This window comes from Lathyrus oleraceus, chromosome 2, assembly GCF_024323335.1.
Source record: "Lathyrus oleraceus cultivar Zhongwan6 chromosome 2, CAAS_Psat_ZW6_1.0, whole genome shotgun sequence".
NCBI lineage: Eukaryota > Viridiplantae > Streptophyta > Magnoliopsida > Fabales > Fabaceae > Lathyrus > Lathyrus oleraceus.
This window is the reverse complement of record NC_066580.1, coordinates 447,552,866-447,575,727: the sequence shown is the minus strand read 5'-3', so window position 1 is coordinate 447,575,727 and position 22,862 is coordinate 447,552,866. Positions and strand designations below refer to the sequence as shown.

The window sequence follows — 22,862 nt, the reverse complement described above, 5'->3', positions numbered from 1 at the left end:
TAATCAAGGCCACCAGTGGCCATTTCGACCAAGTCATATTCAGGAACTTGCGTAAAACATCTTTCCTTGAGTAAAGGAAACCTATTTAGGTAATCATCTATTGACTAAGTGAAATTCCGTTTGATGTTGGCCAATCCTTTCAGACTTATCTTCGACTGTACCATGTAGAATTACTCATGGAACAATCTCTCCAAATGAGTCCAAGTATCAATAGAATTCACTGGTAATGTGGTGAACCACGTGAAGGAATTCCTCGTAAGGGCACTTGGGAAGTATTTTATTCTAAGATTCTCATTATTTGCAATTTTCCCTGCCTCTATTAGGTATCTGGCCACGTGCTGTACAGTGGACTCACTAGTGTCCCCAGAGAATTTAGTAAACTTAGGGACTTTCTATCTAGCGGGTAATTCTGATTGCAGAACATACTCAGATAAATGTGATGTGTAATTTGGCATATGGAGGGCAACATCTACCCTGTTTCGCGCCATGATCCTTTCGACCATGGTTGCTAGATTATTATCTGCTGCCATATCATCACGTCAAATTTGTTGTACAATTTCGTTAACATTTTGGTGCTTATTTACCATTACTACCCCTGGTTCTATTTCCCTTGGGATTTGTTGCTCAGCCCTAGGGGGTTCGACTCTCGGGGATTCAACCCTGGGTGGTTCTACTCCTATTCCCTGATTCACCACATTTGTTTGTGGTGCATTTTATGGGACTTGGTTAATGGTGAGGTCATCCTCGATGGCTAACCTTTGATTTTCTCTTATCCATTCCCTTTGAGGGTGTCGAGGAGGTTGCAACACACCAAAGAAATCCGCAATACGTGTCATTTACGATGCCACTTATTGGTTTGACTGGGTAGTATTTTGGATCAAATGGTTGAATATTGAATCCATTGTTTGGGCCAACATCTGGACCATTTCATGGTTACTTTCGTCCATTTGTTGCCTTAACACCACTGCAAAATTATTGGTCAAATTGGACAACTGGGTATGAAGACCAATCCCTAAGGGTTGGCTTCGACCCAAATTGTTAACACCATACCACATACCCCTGTAATGGCGAAGATGCATTCACTAGTGGGTCTGCATATGTTGATGTCGAGTTGTGTAAATTTGTCATCATCGAAGTTGGCAGGCCAAATGGTTGTTCGGGACCATTTAAAGGCATCGAAAAACCAGTCTCATAAGGCCTAAAAATTGATTTCCCCTTGGAGGGGGGGTCACTGGTGGACCCTGTGTTCCTAAGGGATTTACCGGTGGGCCTTGTGGCCCCATATAAGACAAAATAGGCCCACTTTGGACCATCGACTACATAGGCATCGAATTTTCCGTGGATGGTACAAGTTCCGCAGCGGATGTTGTGGCCGTAGTTCCCCCTGGCGCTTCTGCAGAGAGGGTGGTTCTCCATTACTATTTGAAGGATTTTGGTTATTTGGTGGATTCACCGTTCTCCTCATGTATCTTTTCATTGGTCTACCTTCGTTGGTTGTGGCTACTTTACCACTTCTTAGTAACATGCAACGAAATTATAACGATAGATATCAAAATGAAGAACTAATGAAGTTTTTCAAAAGAAAATTGTTTCAAAACACTAGCATTATCCCACTGGGCGTGCCGGTTTGTTTACCGTGAAAATTGGTAAACAACCGCTGATCTTCCAAATCAAGGATACTTTGCTTATTCATAGGATCAATCAGATTGATCCATGGACATGTGTTATTGTTTAAAATTATATTTGGAAAATGATGAACACTTCGACAATATTCATGTATGAAGATTGTTCGTTCAAAAGGTTTTAAAGAGATAAATTGCAGAATGTAAAGTAAAGTATAATAAAGGCGCTTGAAAAATGACTTGCAATGGAAGATAAATTCTGGAAAAAAGTATAAATAAACTTTAATTGATATGTAAGAAATGGTGTTCTCAAACGTACATTCTCAATGATACTCTTTTCTCAACACAGTAGATACTTTGAGTAATTCTGAGTATTTGTACAACAATTGAACACACTAAAATCCTAACACTAAGACCCCTATATATAATAAATCAAAATAATCGCTATCAATGATTTTTCTCTCCGGTAATGACACGTCGCACTCGGCATGTCTTCAATTCAGTATAACGTTCCACGCGTCTTTTCTTTAAAACTGGATAAGAACGAAATACAATTATCCCTCTTTCATTCAAATTCAAACATATGTATCGAACGCAACCTTAAAGTTGCCTCAGTCGAAATACCATTCTAAACTTAGAAGCATTTCTAAGTCTCACACAGCAATTCCTTCTTATACAAGGATCACTTCGACTGGCTTTCTCAGACAATATTTTTTTATGTCGAAGTCCAAAGTGTCCTCAAAGGTATTCTCTCTTCTTCGCTCATTGACTCCAGTCTGACGTTGAAACTTCTAGCTAACAGTGTGTCAGAATGATCAAAAACTACAAAAACAGGAAGAAAATACGAGGTTTTTGTTGCCATGGTGGGTGCACTACTGCCATGATGGTTGGTTCATCAGCTGTATGACGACCGTCATGGTCATGACAAACGAAACTCAGCAGTGTGACGTCCATCATGATGCTGAAGTCCAATTTTTTTCGCCCGCGATGCAAAAATATGTTTTTCCACCACCACTTTCTCCACTAGTTTAGCATATTTTAGACAACTCGCAGTATGAAATTTACACTATAAATAGGACCTTAAGTTGTTAGTTTCATCAAAAAATCTTACTTTAAGCCATTAATTACTCCTGTAAAGTATAAATACTTCACATTGAAGTGTTTATGCAATTTTATTTTCTGCATTGTTTTAGTTTATTCGTTGTTGTTTTTTCATTCCGTTGTTGTTGTTATTATTTTTCTGCAATTTATTTTCAAGTTCAAGCATTGTACGGATCCAAAGTCTATCTTCAGTGCGATTTACTTATACAAGTTTCTATTTTTCTGCATTTTCCGGGTTCCTTTATTTTTATTGTTCCCTTATTTTCCCTTGTCTAATTGTACGTTTTAGTCACTTATTCTTATTTTTATATGCAGAATTTTATTATGTATGCTTTATTTTCTTGCCTTTTAATTATTACTTTCATCATATATGAGTAAATTTATTGAGTCTGAAACATAAGGACCGTAATACCGACGGTACTTGAATAAATAACATGTTTATAAAATTGTAATGGGAATAATTTTTTAGTTCTAAAAATTATTTGTTTAAGTTAAAGATTGTTTGCTACGAAAATAGATACACATAAATACTATTTATGCACCTACAGGGACGGTATCTGACATAGAAGTTCAACTGATAGATTATGTTGGCCATGCGAAAATAGGAATAGATTCAGAATCTATCGAGAGAATTTTAGGATTTTTAGAAGTTTTGTATTGAATTTTCTGCTTGTAAAACTCATAGTCTCCTATAAAAGTAGCGACATTGAAATACCATTTACGACTCGAAAGAGCGAAATCAATATTAGACTTATAAAATTATTATTTCTAATTACTAAATACATGAAAGCGATTTTTAATTGATTATGAAATTATTATTTTGAAGTCGTAATTTGTACCACGCGAAAGCGGAAGATTACGAGTCTAAAACTCGGTACTGGACACGCGAAAGCGGACGGTACATATAGCTAGTTTTTCTGCAAAAATAAAATATTAATGTTGTAATTTATGAGAGTAACACGGGTATTTGGAAATCATGTTTCGGCCTCTTGTTATTAAAATTGAATTAATTTCATTAATTTTAATACACGCGCAAAATAAACCATACATGTAGCCTTAGATAAACAATGTGACAACAGATAATGATATTTGTCAATTGTTCTCTATGAAATTCGACATCTTTTATACTGAAACAATAAAGTCGTGCACTTGCGGTAGCATCAATTAGATTCAGACAAGAAAGCAAGCATAAATATTGCTCTCAATGATGAAAGGTTTGAAATCTTGATTATTATGTATTTCAATCTTTTCACTATAATATGATTGAATAACCAATTCATTGATAATTTGTTGTTATTATGTAGGTGTAGGGTTATTACTCATTTGACTATAATATTAAAAATATGATTAGAATACTTCATAAAGTGACATGGGACACAACTAGTTAGCTCCCGACAAGAAAGCATATATAAATATTTTTCTTAAAATGCATTTGTGTACAATTATGTTGTACATAATCCTTTTAACTTGTGCAGACACATGGGTATTTAACTAGTATTTAGAGAAAAATGAGAGTAAATTTTAAGAACATATGATTAGAGAGAAATATATCAATTTCTAAAGAGGATTGGTGTGTAGAATAAAAAAATAAATATTTACTATTAATATATTTTTAATATTAAAATTATTATAATAATATAGATTGGATTTTGGTAGGTTTTTCTAACCTCTTAAAATCATCATTCAATATAATTTTTAGCTTCTACAAATTTATAAAAATTTATGTTATGGAGAAAAATAAGTCCTCCCTAACTCAGTTTTTTCCATTTCATTCTTTCTTTATTTTTTTCAAAGTCCCCCTCCAAACTCACATACAAACGCTTAATGAACATCACGAGAGAAAGAGGTTCATATACAATCATCAAACGACAACAAAATTAAAGAAGCGTGAGGAGTTGGAAAGTCTATTAAACCAAACTCGACTCTGTGGTTGATATTTACAAAGCGATATGCTCAACAATCATCTTAATTTCGATAAATCTGTTTGATCTCACACTTTGATATGTTTGATTCATGAGAGGTAACATTTAAAGAAGAAGGGAAAACAAATGAAGATTATGAATTTTCTAAGAGATGATAAAATTAACCACTACAAGAGAATTCAACTCGACGAATAAGGAAGAGAACCTCCAAACTACTCACCATTCTCAAACAATGGACTAGTCCCACTGCCAGACTGAAATAAAGGTTTACCGAACAAGATTACAAGAAAAACTACTAACTTAAAAAAAATTGAGTTCCAAATGATACCCCTATAAGCTTAAAGTCTCGAACTTTTGAAGTAGAAATTGTTGATATTGAGCTTGAAAAAATTAGTAGAAAGAAACTTTTATTTCTCATTGATTTTTTACTTCATTTAATCAACATAAGAGGATGGATGAAAGAAAATATGATTATGAATATAATGTAGGTACCTTTGAATGTTACTAAAAGGTTGCTCAGGATTAAAGGAGGTCCCTGAGAAAATAAGTTGGTGTTTATTTTACCAAAGAGAGTAAGCAAGTTTCGTAGATTAGTATCGACTAAAGATAATTGAAAATTAAAAATTTACCCGATATGAAAATTCAAGAATAAATAAAGTATTCTAATTATCATTGTTCATAATAATAAACTTATCTCATAAGTCCTTAATTGTGTTACAATCTCCAAGGACGCACATAATAGTGTTAGCAGCTTGCATATACAATTTAGACCAATCTTGAATATTTGGACACTTCTCCAAGGACCAATCTTGAATACAATCTTCAAGGACGCACATAATAATCTTAATTGTGTCCTTTATGCAGTTTTAGCAAGCTAGACCAATCTTAAATACTTGGACACTTCTCCAAGTTATTGTTTCTCTAAAATCCAGCCAATTCAAAGGATCAATCCACTATGAACAACAAAAATAAAGAAACTAGTTTTGTGACGGGTCATCGTGACGTTTGTCATGCCCTCAACCTTGCAGACCGTCATGGCCCTGGCAAAAAGGAAGAAAACAAGACTTGAAGACCATGAAGAGTAGGTTGTTAGTCATGTTGACGCCCGTCATGGATACATGATTCAAAGTTCCAGCTTTAGCACTTCATGATGGGTGGACAGTCATGCACCATGACGCCCTTCATGAGCCCAGCCTAGATATTTCTACATTTTCTATTACAGTCAGCCTCATTTTCTCCACCTTTTGCCCATAATTTCACACGATTTATGGGACTTTATGAGTGGAATTTTCTCTATAAATAGGCTTGTAATCACATTGTAATGGGTCTAAGCATATTGGCATTATAGTTACATTTAAATTCAGCATAAAAACTATGCATTTGAATTTTTATGCAACTTATTTTTCTGAAAGTTTCAAATTATTTTTCTGCTGTTGTTTGTTCAAAATCTGCATAACGTAGTTGCATCAAAATCTCTCTTTGGAGCATATTTAATATCAAGTTCAGTGTCTATTATTCTCATATTTTATTCTTTATTTCTTTTTATTATGAATTCATCAAAGGCGTGTTTTGTATGTTTAGTAATCATGTTTGAGTAGTCTTTTTTAGAATTCAAAACATGATTAGTATTTCATCGATTTAATTTATGCTAATTGTTTAACTATTCAATCATAACGAGAATTAAAGTTTGTTTCGTAATTTCTATTTTCAAAGGATAAGATGTTTGCTGTGAAAGTAGAAATGCCGAGATACCGTTTACACGTCGAAAGGATGAAAATTGTATCCACGTGGGAATTCGAACGATAGGTTCTGACGGCCACGCGAAAGCAGATCAGAGTTGATTGAGAGAATGCATAAGTTTCTGTTTTTTGATATTTTTATTTTTAAAAAGAAAAGAAAAATCTTGCTACGAAAATAGAAGCCCCGAGATATCGTTTACGCGCCGAAAGGGTAGTAATGGAATTCGACCTTGATATTCAAACTTTTAACTTAAAAACAGCGAAAGCATCTGTAAATTAATCTAGAAACTATTTTCACCATGTTAAAGAATTTTTAAACTTAATATTTACAATGTGAAAGCCAATATTTTGTGAATTTAAGATTCAGTAATACGCTCACGAAAGTAGGTGTTATCACTAATTTAATATTTTCTACAAATAATAAAGTTTTATTGTAATAAAGCACGGTGGTTTATCTCAATCTCTTTTTATTCCTTCTTTTTTTTTAAATAAAAAGACAATTAAATTTGGATAAAGTTTTGTTGTTATATATTGTGGAGTCTAGTGGGATCTATTTTAAATTTGAGATTAATTACTATACACTATTATGGTAATTCATCACCATCATATATTTGTATTATTTTATAATAAATAATTAAAATAAAAGTCAAACTTTTTCCAATATTCAACGTCTATGATAGATTAATTAATTGTGTAAAATCATTTTACACTGTCTGTCTATTTCAATTAAACTCTTTAAAAAATTTAATAAATTATATGGATATTTGAAAAATATAGATTATTTATTTAAATCATTTAAAAGTATAATATAATGTAAATAAAATCCAGTGGGATTCATTTAAAAAATCTAAGTGAGTATGATGAATGTGAATGCTCTTAAATATTTGTCAAGATTATTTATAACTTCTATCAAAATAATGCTAATAGAATTTACAATGGCCTTGAGGTGTATTTTAAGAATAAAATCTTTAAATCTTATATTTATTTATTTTTTGAAAGTCACTCACTGTGTAATAAAATCTTTAAATCTTATATTTATTTTTTCAGAAAACCAAAATCATATCAAGTTATTTTTATTTCTATATTGTCAAACTTCAACACCCAAAAAGTGAAGAAAGACCCCTTTACGTGCTCTTCTCAATAAACTCTAAAAAATAATCATTCATTATATAGATTTTACATTTTTCTCAATTGAAATTTGAATATTAATTTATCACAATAATATTCAAGCTCATTCTAACTAGAGTTTGGTATAAAAACCTCATTATTTATAATGAGCCTAAGCTTACTTCTTGAGTTATAAAAGAACACTAGTTTTAAATATAACATCTCCTCTAACTCAAAATAAATGTTACATTTATAAAAAAATATTTGTTTTAAAATAAATATTGTTTTTATTTTCTGATATTTTTTTAATTTTAAAATAAAATTTATAAAGCGTCAAGCAAATTTGATTATCCCGTTTGTTAGTTAAAGCGATCAATTCCTGAACTAGACGTAGTAGTTTTAATTTAATTCCTCTTTGTATTTAGCAACAGTTTATAAATAAAATGTGTTAAGTTTGTTTGTGTCAAAAAAAAATTGATCTCTCAATTATATCCTTAATTAATATTCATAATTTACTTAATGATAATTAAAATATAAAAATAATTAATAAAAATGATTTAGTAAAATTATTATTTTCTCTTTTATTTATCACATTTTCTTAATCTTAATCTTAGAGGTAGTAATCCTTCCAGTTCTTTTTAATTATTTTTTTTACTTTTTACATAATAAATATTCATTATCTCAATTATCTCAATTAAATTTTTTTCTCTTTTATTAATATTATAGGTAATTTTAACAAAACTATAATCAATACTACTTTGAACTTTAAAAACGACAATTAAAAAAATATGATTAATAGTTATTTTCCTCTGTCATTTTTCGAAAAATTCTCATGTAAAAAAAGTTTGAATTCTCTCTCTATCATTTAAAGATTCTCCTATGGTGTCCCTTCATCGGACAAAGTTATCAAAAAAGTTGATGTGGCAGCGATATTTTTTCATTTTTCAATTAAAGTTTTTTCTACCATAAAAATTACAAACTCACCCTAAACTACCTAATTTATCCTAATTTTATTTCTTCACACAATTAAATTTAAAATATAACTCACCCTCTTCTTCTTGGTCGTGTCCACTACACATCCTTCCCTGCCATTTTCGTCTTCTTTTTCGTTCTTCTTCGTAGTGTTCTTGCACCGTTCTCTTTTGTCTTCTACATCCTCCTTATTTACGAATGCAAAATGCAAAAGATAGAAAGTTTCATGTCAAGCATGTCTTGAAATGGACGAATCAATTCCATTTGTGGACATAATCTTTCCATGAAAATGTTTGTTTCAAAGTCTAAGACGAATCCTCTGAGAAAATACTTGAAGTGTAAGTATTGGACTAAAATGAAGATTGTCAATTATTTTATCGGGATGGTAAATATTTTGGTCAATCTGAAAGAGAAACAACTCTAAATGAAAGAGAAATCATACACCAATTAACGAAATTTGGGAAGGATTTTGGAAAAAAGATTGGAACTCAACTTTGTTTAAAAAAATGAATGAGGTGAAGAAAAATGTTGAGAGCAAGAAGAAGAAGAATTTTGTAATAGTTGTAGTTATTTTTTGGATTTTTTTCCGGCTAGTTTTAGAAACATGTATAAGAAATTGATGTAACAAGTTTGATGTGGATTGGAAATGAATATTTATGTGTATCGTTATCGTAATCTGTTGTGAATGAATGGAAAGCTAGTGTTTTTGGTTTAAACTTTGGCATAAATATGTTTTGACATAATTTGGACATATAAATTTGGACAGAATTGTCAACGTAACTCTGTCATTTTAAAAATTAATTCCATTACATAACATTAAACATTAATTTCATTACATGTTAATCTAAAATGATCATAAATTGCACAATACATGTTCATCCAAAATGTGCATATATTATGCATTATAAAGATTTCCAAAAATAACACATATTATGAATAACATAAATGTTCTTAAATTACATTACAAATTATGACTGAAAATTAAACATTGGTGTTCTTAAATTACAATACATAGATGTTCCAAAAGTAGCATAAATTAAGCATTACTAAATCATTCCCCTAGAAATTTCATCCCATCACTTCATTTTTTTTATTAGAAACATGAGAATCATCAATTTCCAATGGTGCATCTGAAGTTAGGGCTGTGCATGGATACCATTTAATATGAATTTTTCTATTTTTATGGTTATGGTTTATGAACCAAACCACTTCTCACAAAAATCAATTTAAAATTTTGAATCGGTTCCGAACCGGTTTAAAATCGATTTTAAATGAGTTTTGATTTTAATTAAAATTACTTAATTTAACTTAAATTTTATTTTCTTTAAATTAATATTAATTTTTAAATTTAAAAACATAAACAAATTTTATGAGGTTTTAAAATATTTTTTTTTTAAATTTAAAAAACATAAAAAATAAATAATTTTTATAAAAAAAAATAACAAATATTCAGAAAAAAGAAAATATATATATATATATATAAAAAATTGAAAATAATAAAATTATATTCTGAAAATGAAAAAAAATTGAAAATAAAAAAATCTTAAAAAATAAATTATACTAAAAAATAAAAATAACTGAAAAAAATTTATTTAAAAAAATTCTGAAAATCGAAAATAAAAAAAATTCTAAAAATAAAAAATAATTTCTTTTCTGAAATTATAAAAAATTATTATTATTATTTTAAAATTTATTTTTTTTCTAAAACTAAAAGTTTTTTTATTCTGAAAATTTGAAAAAATAACCTTTTTGAAAATTAAAAAAATTATCAAAAAAATTATTTTAAAAAAATCTAAATTTTTTTACTGAAAAAAATACAAAATATTTTTGATAAAAAGTAATTTTTTTATTTAGAAGAAAATAATAATTTTAGTTTAAAAAAAAATATCTAATATAATTTTTTCAAAAAGAAAATTCCGAATATAATATTTTTCGTGAAAAAAAAAATCTGAATTTTATTTTTAAAATATTTTTTTTATAAAATTTAAAAAAAACTTAAAATATAAAATTAATTTATAATATGATAAAACATAAAAATAGATAAATATAAAAATTTAATATATAGTAAAATTTGGATAGTCAATAACAATAATTTTTTTTACTGAAAAAAATACAAAATATTTTTGATAAAAAGTAATTTTTTTATTTAGAAGAAAATAATAATTTTATTTTAAAAAAAAATATCTAATATAATTTTTTCAAAAAGAAAATTCCGAATATAATATTTTTCGTGAAAAGAAAAAAAATCTAAATTTTATTTTTAAAATATTTTTTTTATAAAATTTAAAAAAAACTTAAAATATAAAATTAATTTATAATATGATAAAACATATAAAATAGATAAATATAAAAATTTAATATATAGTAAAATTTGGATAGTCAATAACAATAATTTTTTTTATAATGGATAACGGTTTATATTTGGATAACAAAATAGATACCCAAATTTTTATTTTAATATTTGGTTTGATTTTTTTTTTTTTGCACACCTCTATCTGATCTTTGACCCACTTTAGTTAGACCTTGTTTATTTTTTTTCAAGATTTTTCTTCTTTTTTAAGTGGTTTGTTCTTCTTGACTTTTTCTTGTGTCTTTTCTTCTTTTTAAGTGGTTTGTTTTTCTCGACTTTTTCTTGTGTCTTCTCATTTCTTCTCAGCTTGTTTAGCAATAGGCGTTGGATTACACATTTGAGTGGATGTCAGGATGACCTAAATGTCACGGGAGAAAATAACTACTAACCCAAAAAAAAAAGATTAAAAAAAACTAGACTTTAAAAAGAATGGAGCAATTACTTAAAGGAAAATTTATTTACATATTGTTCCAATGATTTAGCATTAAAAATAATGTGTTCCAGAAAAACATACTAGTACTAATTGTTTAGATTAACGCTAACATTAATCAATGCAAGATAAAGTCAACTCAAAATTTTCGTAACCGAAGAAAAATGTGTTAAATTGGCAAACAAAATATTCTAACGAAAAGTAAACAATTTTATTCAACAGATCGATTCCTATAAGTTGTTATTGGAATTTAACAAAACTCAAATTCAAAACAAAAATGCAAATTTAAGTTACAACTGAGCATATTTTATAAATTTAATTTAATAGACACAGGGTAAATTGACTTCTACAAACTCAAGACCTGCCATCATGATCCATATAGCTCGAAGACAGGTTTTGCTGCAATGCTACTCCCACTCCTAGTAACTAAAATCTAAAACATAGCATAAATTTAGCTTAGCAAACGCATCTGGAAGATGTTTTAAAAAGAATATGCTTCATGGGCCTGAAATAATGGCACAGCACAGGTAACAAGACGGAGAATGTATCCAGAAGAAAACTCCCAGAGCTGGTATTAAGCAGGAACGAGTTGTTACATTTGATCATGCAGGGAGGCCGCCTTCAGCTGCTAGTTTTAATCGCTGATGATGTTCTACCACCTTGTAATCTACAAGTTCTTTAAACAGCTGAGAATCCAAGGCGCAGTCAGGGCGCCCATAGACAGCAGCTTGGACGCTGGCCATTAGTTTGGCTATCTCACGGCCAGAAAATCCTTCTGTTTTCTTTGCAGCCTCTTTCAGCACATCTTCAGATAAATCATTTATGGTTATCTTCTGGGGCTGCTTCTTCAAAAATAAGCCCCCCTTGGAGTCGTTACTTTCATCACATAGATACTTGTTCAAATAGAGCTGCAATAACTTGAAACGTTCCTCCTCTCCTGGAAGCGGGAATTCAATTACTTCATCAATACGATCAGTAATTGCACTATCAAGATCTCCTGGTCTGTTTGTGGCAAGGACAAGTACTATGTCTCTAGACTGATCACCAGTTCTGAAAAGCAATGCATTTAGGGCACTTCGTTGAGCTTCACTCATATATGAGCTGTTACGCCTGCATTGAATAGAATATGATCATTAAAACTTTTAATACAACAAGATAATATTATAATTATTATACAACTTACAATACCACTAGTTTATTGTTAAGGAGAAAATATTATTTAATCCCTTCAGGTTACATATATCAGGGGTATAAACATACACACACTAACAAAATCCACATATTCATTTTAATCTCTCAAATAAGTGAAGTTGAAAATACTTTGGGCTTTTGAATACCAAAATTTATCATAAATCCAACCTAAACAATTATAAGTTGTAAAAGCATTAAGATATTCCATGCAGATATTAATAATTTGATATTTAGATTTCTCATATTTGGATAAACTACACAGACCAAATAATTTTAAAGTTGTGCTTCTCCAGAGCAATTCTTAAAGGTAGTATTCAATATGCATTTTAATTCTGCAAAACTTACTCGCAAAGGAAAGCATCTGCCTCGTCAATAAAAAGCAATAGGCCTCTTTTAGATTTCTTGGCCCAATCAAATATCTCATGAATTTTGGTAACAGCCTGTGGGCCCAGAGGTGCAACATCTCCTCCAGTCATCATTGCATAATCCAAACCCTTCACATAAGAAAAATTGAAATAATCAAAGATAGTTAAAGACAAGTTTTACCTCAAATTTCTACAAATAAATGAACCGTGAAATAATGAATTTAGTGCCTCACTTTTAAGGGAAAAGTGAGTAGTTATAGTCATTGATTAGAAAATCAAATGGTACTTCATAGTTTATCTACAAGGATATGGCAACAATCTCCATCACTAATTATACTATTAATGTCTATAATTTATAGTTTTCTGCTCTAAAATGACTTCTTCACTAAAAAATAGTCAAGTTCTAAAACAATACACTAAAGTCTATGACTTATTAGTAGAAATGGATAAATCAAACCCATTTAAAGAAAGCAGTGTTAATATAAAACAGAAATTGATCATCAAAGTAATTAAGTTATAAATCTATTTGTTCAAATATCACATATTTTACAACCAGGATACTATGCCAACTTGTCAGTACAAACTCAACAGATCATACAAAAGTAATAACAAGTAAAACATGTAAATCAGCACAGAATAACTAATATCATACCGATTTTCTAGCTATTTCTCTTGCAACCATGGTTTTACCAGTCCCAGGAGGACCATAAAAAAGCATGTTACGAAATGGTGCCTGATGGGCCTTCGTATTTGATGTTGCCCGTGCTAGATGTACTATTCTTCTCTGCAATGATGGATGCAAGATTACATTTCCAAGACCATTTTGACTCCCAACAGGCTTCTCTGCCCTGGCCAAGGTACTATAATTTAAAACTTTATTTTTGGCTTGAGATATGATCCTTGATCCTGGAAACTTTGCCATGGATGACTCTCGGATCAATGATGGCTGCCCCAAAATCCGATTAATATAGCCCCATGTAACTTTTGCACCTTCTCTGTAGCAATAGAAAGTAGGAAAAAATATTTAGATATTATTTACTAGGAAAAGAAAGATGAAAGTTTACTTTAATGCAGCGGGTTTTTTTCATAATAAAAAAGTTTTAAAGTAGTCTATTGATTGAAAAGGGAGGAGGAAGGGTCATAGCATGCTCTCAGAATTTGAGTTGGCCTAACTCATCCCTACAAAACCGGCTTTCAGGGTGAGGATTGACCTCACTTATCAACACAACATGAACCATATCTCTAAGCAATGTGGGACTAAATTCACTCCTTCAAAGCCAACACAATGAAGGTGTTGGGGGCTGCAATGAGGCAAGCCAAAGTGTCGCAATTAAAGCGACTAGGGGCGGACCGCAATTAAGGCGGAAAGTCCAACACACACCCTCGCGCTTGGGCCTCAATGAGCCCGAAGCATGGATGATGCAGGAAGCCCAACAATGGATCTAGGATAGGCTCTAATACCATCTCAGAATTTGGGTTGGCCTAACTCATCTCTATAAAACACGACTTGTAGGGTGAGGATTGCCTTCACTTATAAACACAACACAGACCATATCTCTAAGCAATATGGGACTAAATCCACCCCTTCAAAGCCAACACAATGAAGGTGTTGGGGGCTGCAATGAGGCAAGCCAAAGTGTCGCAATTAAGGCGACTAGGGACGGACCGCAATTAAGGCAGAAAGTCCAACACATGCAAAACCAGATTTCATTTGTACTTTGATATTTTAAACTTAATACGGAGTCTGGGAATTGAATGGCTAAGTAGTAGCAAGCAACCACTGTAGTGACATAAGATAGAAACTACTATCTGTTTATTTTACTAATACTCCGTGATTCCCCATTTCTGGTGGCCATAGACATTGTAGATGTTACTGTTGTGTCCCAATATATTTGCTAGTATTTAACAGCGCCATAAAAACACTTATGCATCTAGATTATGTATTCTCGATACAACTATTTTGCATGCAGGCAGGCCAACTACTACCACAAAAGAAATTTAACTAATAAAATTCACGGACATGATCATGTAAATTAACATAACAGTAGTGTTTGGCAGAAGGTAAACACAACTTACAGCCAACACACTTTCAAATACAGTGATGATGTTACTAAGTTCAAAATGAAATGCACCAAGAAAAAAAACATGTGTACCTTGTTGTATATACTCCTGCAGCTAATGCAGTTGCTCCTCCAACAGTCATAATCAGTTTGTCCCTATCGGTCAATAAGACCCTTAGACCACCTGCATTAAGTAGAGAGATAACAGTTATATCGACAAATAGGTAATCTAATATGACTTCCAAATAAAAGGGCATGCAGCCGTCATCTACTCAGTGAAAATAGTTGATACAAAACAAGGTTAGAAGCACATAGTTGATTTATGAGAAGAAATCATGAAAGCCAACAACATTTTAACTTTGTAAGTATGTAACAGCTAACAACGCCTAGGCAACATATATATGATCCTCATGAAGAAGCCATAAATAGATTTTGCAGAGTTATGATTTCATCAGATGTCATACCTTCAATATGACTAAAAGTAGCATTAATTGCAGCAAGCCATTTATCTCTTTCCCCATGCATTCGATCTATAAGCATTCTCCTGTTATGATCCTCAGTCAATTTTGCTTCATGGGCTCGGGCTTCAGCCTCTGCCATTTTCTTAACTCTGATGGTTTCTCTTTCTATTTCAGCTCGCTCTCTCTCAGTCTGACGCTTCTGAGATTGAATCTGTTCTTCAGTAGCCTGTCTTGCTTGCTCCTTTCTTACAGAAGAATCCTCTTGCATCTTGACCAACTCAACATTATGTTGCCGTTGATTTTCATGATCTGTCTGCAAATGGAATATTATCGATAAGGATAGCTATTATATATTAAAGATTATAGTCTTACAAAATTTCAAAACTGGAGAAGCTTAATTTACACGGCACTGAACACTCAAAGATTTACCCAGTTAGATTACTTAATGAAATTTTCACCTTAAAATCTATTACTAGTGTTTTGAACACACAAAAGAAAGGGGAAAAAGTTTTAAGGAATTCTAAAGGAAAAGATTAACCTTAAATCCTATTACTAAGTTCATACGTTTCTAAAACAAAAAATTTAAGTTTGTTTGTTTCTATAACTCAAATTTCAAACAAAATAAAAACATACTAAGTGCCTAGAACCAAAAGAGCAAAAAGAGAAATGAAAAAAGAAGTTAGAAACCGTATGAAAAGATCAAGCTCGGCATGATTTTGTATATGTACTTCCTAACTACATCCAACACCACTAAAACTATTATGACTTTTTGCATGGAATAACAAATTCTAAATTTTAAGGTTAATTAAATGTTAGAACTCTTTAAAAATTCACATATACTTAATAAAAAGAGTAAATTGCTGTTCATTCAGTCTGCACCTGCATTCTTTTCCTTGCCAATTCATCTTCAAATCGCAACACCTGAGCCTGCCTCTGGTTCTGCTCTTGTATTAGATTGCGTTGTTCTTCAGCCATTTTACGCAGCCTGTCCTGCAAACCAAAGATTGCGTTGGCACAATAAAACAAGATTTAAGAGCTAACCAAAATTATATTCTCTATAAATTTCCGATACCATTGGATCAATGTCAATTTGTTATTGTCCTTGTGGACTAACATGAGAACGAACAGGGAAATCGAAATGGAAAATTTTTACAAACTTGTCGGTGAGAACTACACTCCTCCCCATTGAATCACTGGTTGATTTCAAACGAAGCTTTAAACATGACTATAACAGATCTTAATTGTAATTTTGAAATCAAAGTTTAGAAACAATATTTTACAAACGATCACTTACAATATCTCCTTGAGACTGAATAAGTTCATAATAAACTTTTTCAGCATCTAGCTCAGCTAGTCGAGTTGTTTCCTGTTCGCGCATTAAATCAAACACCTGAAAAACAAAAGCAAAACCTATCACAAAACTAAATAACAATCCTTCTCGAAGAAATAATTGAATTCTAAAGAAAAAAATGCAGATAAATTCCAGAAAACTAAAAACCTGTTTACGGTAGGGTGAATTATTAATTTTACGGAGAGCTTCGGCAGCTATTTCTAACGATTCAGGATTAAAACCCGAGTTGTTAGGTTCCTCAGGCGACGAAGATTCCGACTTAGTGTCAGATGATTGGTCCTTCGGTGAAGGTGAATTGGAAGGTGAAGAAGAGAAAAAAGGGAATCGGAAGAAAGATTCGGAGTAAGCAGGATCGGAGCGAGTGGTCATTGAAGCCACTGCAGCTGCTGTTACGGCGACGCATGAGGTTAATTTAGCGGCGGACATGGTTGGGGAGTTAGAATGCGGTTTGGAAATGGATTGTGAAGTAGTTATGTGGTTGCTCAGAGCATGGCGCGAGGTAAAACCCTCGGTTAGGGTTTAAACTGAGGTGGAAGAGAAAGAAGTAGTGTAGTTGCGTGGAGAGCAATTATTTGTTTTTCTTTTTGGGGGTGTAGAACGTGGAGAGCAGGCAACTGCGGTGGGCTCTTGGCCCATTGGATCCTTTTGTTGGAAAGATGTATGATAACTTCTCACCCCCTCAATTATGATAATTCACATAGTGTGCTATTATCTTTATGTACTTATAAAATAAAATTGGGATCAAAAATTTGGAATGAATTATGAGAAATTTCGTTCCTAATTTTTACTTTAAATTGTCCATAAACAATTTGGGAATTATAAAAATACGCGGATGCGTCGGATACAACGGTGAGGGTAACAAGTTCAAACCTATGAATTTTACTTTTCACACTAATGAAAGATACTTTTTGAAATGGTTAAAATATGATTCAAATTTTGAATTTTGAGTGTGTTTTTAAGGCATTTAGATTCTACAACATAAACTTGATGGATTCATGAACAAACATAACAATCATATACATCCAATTAAATTATATAAAATTCATTGTATTGTATGTCAAACACCAACAATAGATTATAAATAATTAAAAATATCAATTAAATACACCAAGATCATGTATCACATAAGTTAGTTATTTTTCCATTGCTCTCAATCATATACCGCACAATATTATCAAAAGTTCTAGGACGAATAATGTTTTAACAAATAATATAAACAAATTTGATTAAGGTAATATCTAACTCAATCCGATTAAAGAATTATTTTGACTAAATATTATGAACATGGTTATCTGATGATCGTCATTTTGGTGAAATAAATATGTCCATCATCGTCGATTAATTGGCGGTGATACTTAACATCGACCCCATTATTGTGTCATTGTGGTGGAGTGCTAAAGGTCTAAGGATTTGTGATCAATCAACATTAGGGTCAAACTTCAAGGGCAATGCACTTTACCTTTTCTCTTATCTTTTTGTTATCAACTATTGTAACATGAGTAGCTAATTACATTAGGTCGAACATTTTTAGATGAATTGTCTATAAACTTATTTGATGAATGTAATTTAGTGAGTATTGTTTTTTATGATTCTAAGTCTTTTTATCATTTAATAAAGAATTTGTTTAATGTATTTATTAATGGATACATGAATAAATTGATTCCAAATTATGCATGAGTATCATTTATTTGTCAATTGTGAATTCACTTAAGAAATTAGGGGTTACATTTAAATAAGAGAGTTACACACCAAAAAAATTGAGCATAATTATTTTATTAAATTAATCCTAATAATTAGGAAAGCAATCCAATAGGCAAACAAAGTTACCAAACAAGGTTAGTAAAAGGATTCTAAAAAGGCCTAATCGTCTTTATCAATATATTTTCTCAAATATGTAGTTCTCTAGTTAAGTCATATGATATGCGTACCTCTTAATTGTTACAATTTACTTTTAATCAAACCAAAAAAATCTAACATTGTCTTTAGGAAATAACAGAATCCACGTGGAGATGAATTATATATATATTATCACTTGACAACCTTTTGGTTCATTTGGCAAAATATTAATCAAGTTTTTGTCGTCGTTGTCGGAGATTGTTGAACTATTGCAACAAGACAATTCGTTAATTTTACTTGTTTTTAAATTTTTAGTTTATTTTATGTGTATTTTAAATGTTCGGAGCTAATGAAATATTTTTTGTATTTTTATGCGAAAATATCGGATTCATAAAACGAGTCTGAGTACTCGCCACAATATTTTTGTGCATTTAGAAAGACACTAAAGACTCCAAAGCCACTTAAATGTACTCTATGAGATTTTGATAGAAGAATGACTCAGAGTAAGGTCGCACATATGTTCCAACTGTAGGATCCAATGTCGTTTTACATTACAAATTATGTGTTTGCAGATTTGAGTGATACACAATATAATGCATAATCAATGTTAGATACATGGGAACAATTGAGTAGACTTTACAAAACTTGTTCGTTTTATTATCTAGTGGGAGTGAAAGAAGACTAGAAAAAGTTATTATTGTTTGCGTACATACTAGCACGAAGAGAGAAAGAATGTTCAGATGTTTTTCCAAGTGATACTGTATGTACTTTGGAAGAGTTAGAAGAACATTTTCTAAAGTGGTTATATCCGGTGAGTAAGTTTGTAGACAAAATGACATAAATAAATAAAAAACTTTGGGCAATGCGATATTGAATCTCTCCACAATGCTTGAAAGAGGTTCTAATAAATGTTAAAAATATGCTCATCACGTGATCTTGACATAATGACATATGTATAATATTTCACACAATGACTGAAAGGTAACATTCAAATGCTCATTTATGCTTTTATAATATTTCATCACGTGATCTTGACATAATGACATATGTATAATATTTCTCTAAAGCATTTTCATGATTCTTCAAAAGGTATCTTGTGTCATATAAATAATAGTAAGTTTCATATTCAAAATTATCTTTTTTAGTATCAATTTTTTGACATGACTTTCAAAACACTTACAAACTCTTATGCATAAACTTTTACATTAAAGTGTAAAGTTCTTGAGCACTTAGAGTGTATTATATTGAAAGGGAAGAAGTTTGTTGGGATTTTGTTATGTTATCAAAATTCACTTGTATTCAAATCCATCCAATATCTTTGTATTGTTACCTGTTTTCTAAGTTTGTGGAAACAAGTGTGTTAGAGAGAAAGTAGGTTTATTTCTCTTGTGTTGTAAAATCAGAAGATGGTGTGCCTTTGTGATTGTGTTAGAAAGTTAAGAGAGTCTAGTGGATTGACTGTAACATTTCTAACATAGTGAAATATCTCACAGGGTCTGAGGGGGACTAGACGTACCCTTAATTAGAAAGGGGAACTGGTATATATCCTGGTTTTCATTACTCTCAACATTTATTTTTCTACATTTAACTTTTCTAGTTCATCAAAAAGTTCAAGAAAAATAAGAACATGCGAATTGTTGTCTAAAAGTCGAGAAAATCCCGATAAACTTAATTCACCCCCTCTTAGGTTGCATTCTAAACTTACACAATACCAAAAATGTCATTTGAAATAATAATCACGAAAAATTAGTCATCATCTAAAGAGTCATCATCCAACGTAAAGGATGATGAAGCTTTATCTAGTAAAATATTTGAATAAGTTTCATCCAGTAGAATCTTGTAGGGTCAACTTAAAAAAAAACATTTAGAGATTCATCATCACACGAAGAAGGTGAAATATCAAGAGACTTATGAAAATTTGTCTTCAACAATATCTAGAATAGTTCGTCCGAAAATTTGCAAAAAGCTTCTTCCAGAAGAATAACAAAATAAAAATATGGAAATTCAAATATACAATTCAAATATAATAACCTTAAAATGCTCATAAACTTTTTGCAATAATATGGAAATTTAAGCACAAAAAGTTTTAAGGTTTTTGACGGAAAAAAACTCTTAAACAAATTTGAAATTATTGTTTAAATTTGAGTGAAAGAGGTAAATTGAAATCTGAATTTAAATTCCTTTAAATACATTGCAAGATGCCTCTTGAATGAGTGATAATTTTTGGAAAAATATTCATGATCAATAACAATGGTTTGGAAAAGGTTTCATGAGCATTTGGAATAAATATGTATCCTACTAGTTTAGATTTTTCCTAAAAATCATAAGTGCAACCTATTACACAATTATGCAAATCGGTTACAATGTGTCCAACGATCATAAAAGTGAAATAGAACCAAAATATTATTCTATGAAATTCACGGTGATTCAGATTGTAGTTGTTTGAAAATGCCATAATTTATAGAAAAAAAGTTTTTTCAATATTTGTTTGATGTAACTGATTGCCTAAATATGCTAATCGATTACACTACTTATAAATTTTAATTTTTCCTTTTGAAAAGTCATTTTTTGAATGAGAATGCAATCAAAATGATTGGAAAATCTTTATATAAGTTGAGATGAAGTTTCTTGAGCATCAAAAGATTATATATACATATGAATTTCCATTAAATCACCTTGACCAATCATCCAATCATTTGATTTTCAAAGCTTACACAATCTTGAAAATTGAATCTAATCTTTTGCTTTTTTTTATCTTTCTTCAATGATAATCTTTTTTCTTCATCAAAACCAAGCTAAGAAGGATGAACACCTATTCTTCATAATCTCCCCATTTTTTATGATGACAAAATATATTGATGGGAAGTTTTTGCTTGATACTTGATTTCTCCCTCTATCTTGTATATATATCCTCTTTCTTTTGCAATTTATACTATGATATTTTTGATATTATGAAAAACAACAAAAACAACAATCTCACAATAATATAATGGAAATGAGTATAATAATACAATGGAAATGATATATTATATATAAGGATATTTATCTTCTTCACAATACTAGCATATGAAGTCAAAATTGTTATCAATATTGATACTTGTTCCAAAAATCTTTTATTCAATGAAACTTTTAGTACCACCATATCATATGGTCTTGTATCTTGAAAGATCAATCTTGATTTGAGAGTACTAACATATGATCTTCAAGTACCTATAAAACAATTGATAGTACTTTCTAGGTACCTAATTCTCTTTGGATCCTCTTGGGTTAGATCCCTTCCTCGGCCATGCATGCTCACCATAAGGAATACCATAATTTTTTATATAGCAAGTACTAGGAGTATGACCTTTTGTATTGCAATGAAAACAGGTAGGTCTAAAAATATGATTCCTTTTATAGACATAAGAATTATTTCTATCATAAGACATTTTATGATGATTTACAATATTTACTTTCTTTAATTCCTTATTATTGATTTTTTTTAATAGTCTTTACAAAGATAGTTTGACTTGTACTAAGTTTATCAAAATTAGAAAAGGCAAATCCACATTTATTACTTAAATATCTTAGAATACTTAACACATTTTCTAAACCAATTTAACAATTTTCATATTTCTTGATCACTTAGTTTAATTCAACAACTAGCCAAATATTGTTATAAATCGTGTATTTATATGTTTAAATTTTTTTTAGCTATTATCATAATTTTTATATTACTATTAAATATTATATATACCCAAAGATTATAAAATATTACCAGGGTCGGCTCTGTGCAATAATCAAAACACAAAAACAACTTAGAAAATATGAAATAAAAAAGATATTAAAAAACACTATAATTTTGTATACATAAGACATTAATTTTCATAATCAAATAACATTTTCTTCTTATCATCATCATTCCATGATCCTCTTACTTTTACTTGCTTTACGTTGTTAATGGTCGTTGTAGGAATGAATGGACAATTTTCAACAGCATCCTATATATCTTATTTTTGTGCTTCTTAACCATCTTACATGCAAATCTTCCAAAAATCAGAGAGTTCACCAACAAAACATTGAAGATTGTTGGTATTGTCACCATTTCTAAAAACAGGATTATCGAAAGACATTTTTACCTGGATCTGAAGCAAGTTACCGTAACCCGCTCGGATGTCAATTGTAAGTATAAGAGTGCTATCTAAGAGGGGGTGAATAATATTTTAAGAATTTTTTGGTTATTTTAGAGATGTTCCCATATTCTTATTTTTTTTCGGAAATATGTTGATGAACTTATAAAGTAAAGTGAAAATTTTAGATGCAGAAAAGTAAAGTACATAACGATGTATACTAGTTCCCCTTATCAACCAAGGGTA

The 22,862-nt window shown here is 30.6% G+C and overlaps 1 protein-coding gene across 1 annotated transcript; it reads right to left on the bottom strand.

Annotated features, from left to right (window-relative positions):
* Positions 1-11,430: 11,430 nt before the first annotated feature.
* LOC127120235 (uncharacterized) lies at positions 11,431-17,234 on the bottom strand. The gene is made up of 8 exons (XM_051050647.1): positions 16,819-17,234; positions 16,615-16,710; positions 16,200-16,310; positions 15,324-15,633; positions 14,953-15,043; positions 13,452-13,794; positions 12,780-12,928; positions 11,431-12,353 (listed from the first exon to the last, which is right to left on the bottom strand). Exons 1-8 carry the CDS (start codon positions 17,095-17,097, stop codon positions 11,846-11,848), a joined length of 1,887 nt encoding a protein of 628 aa, XP_050906604.1. The 5' UTR covers positions 17,098-17,234; the 3' UTR covers positions 11,431-11,845.
* Between the last annotated feature and the right edge of the window lie 5,628 nt (positions 17,235-22,862).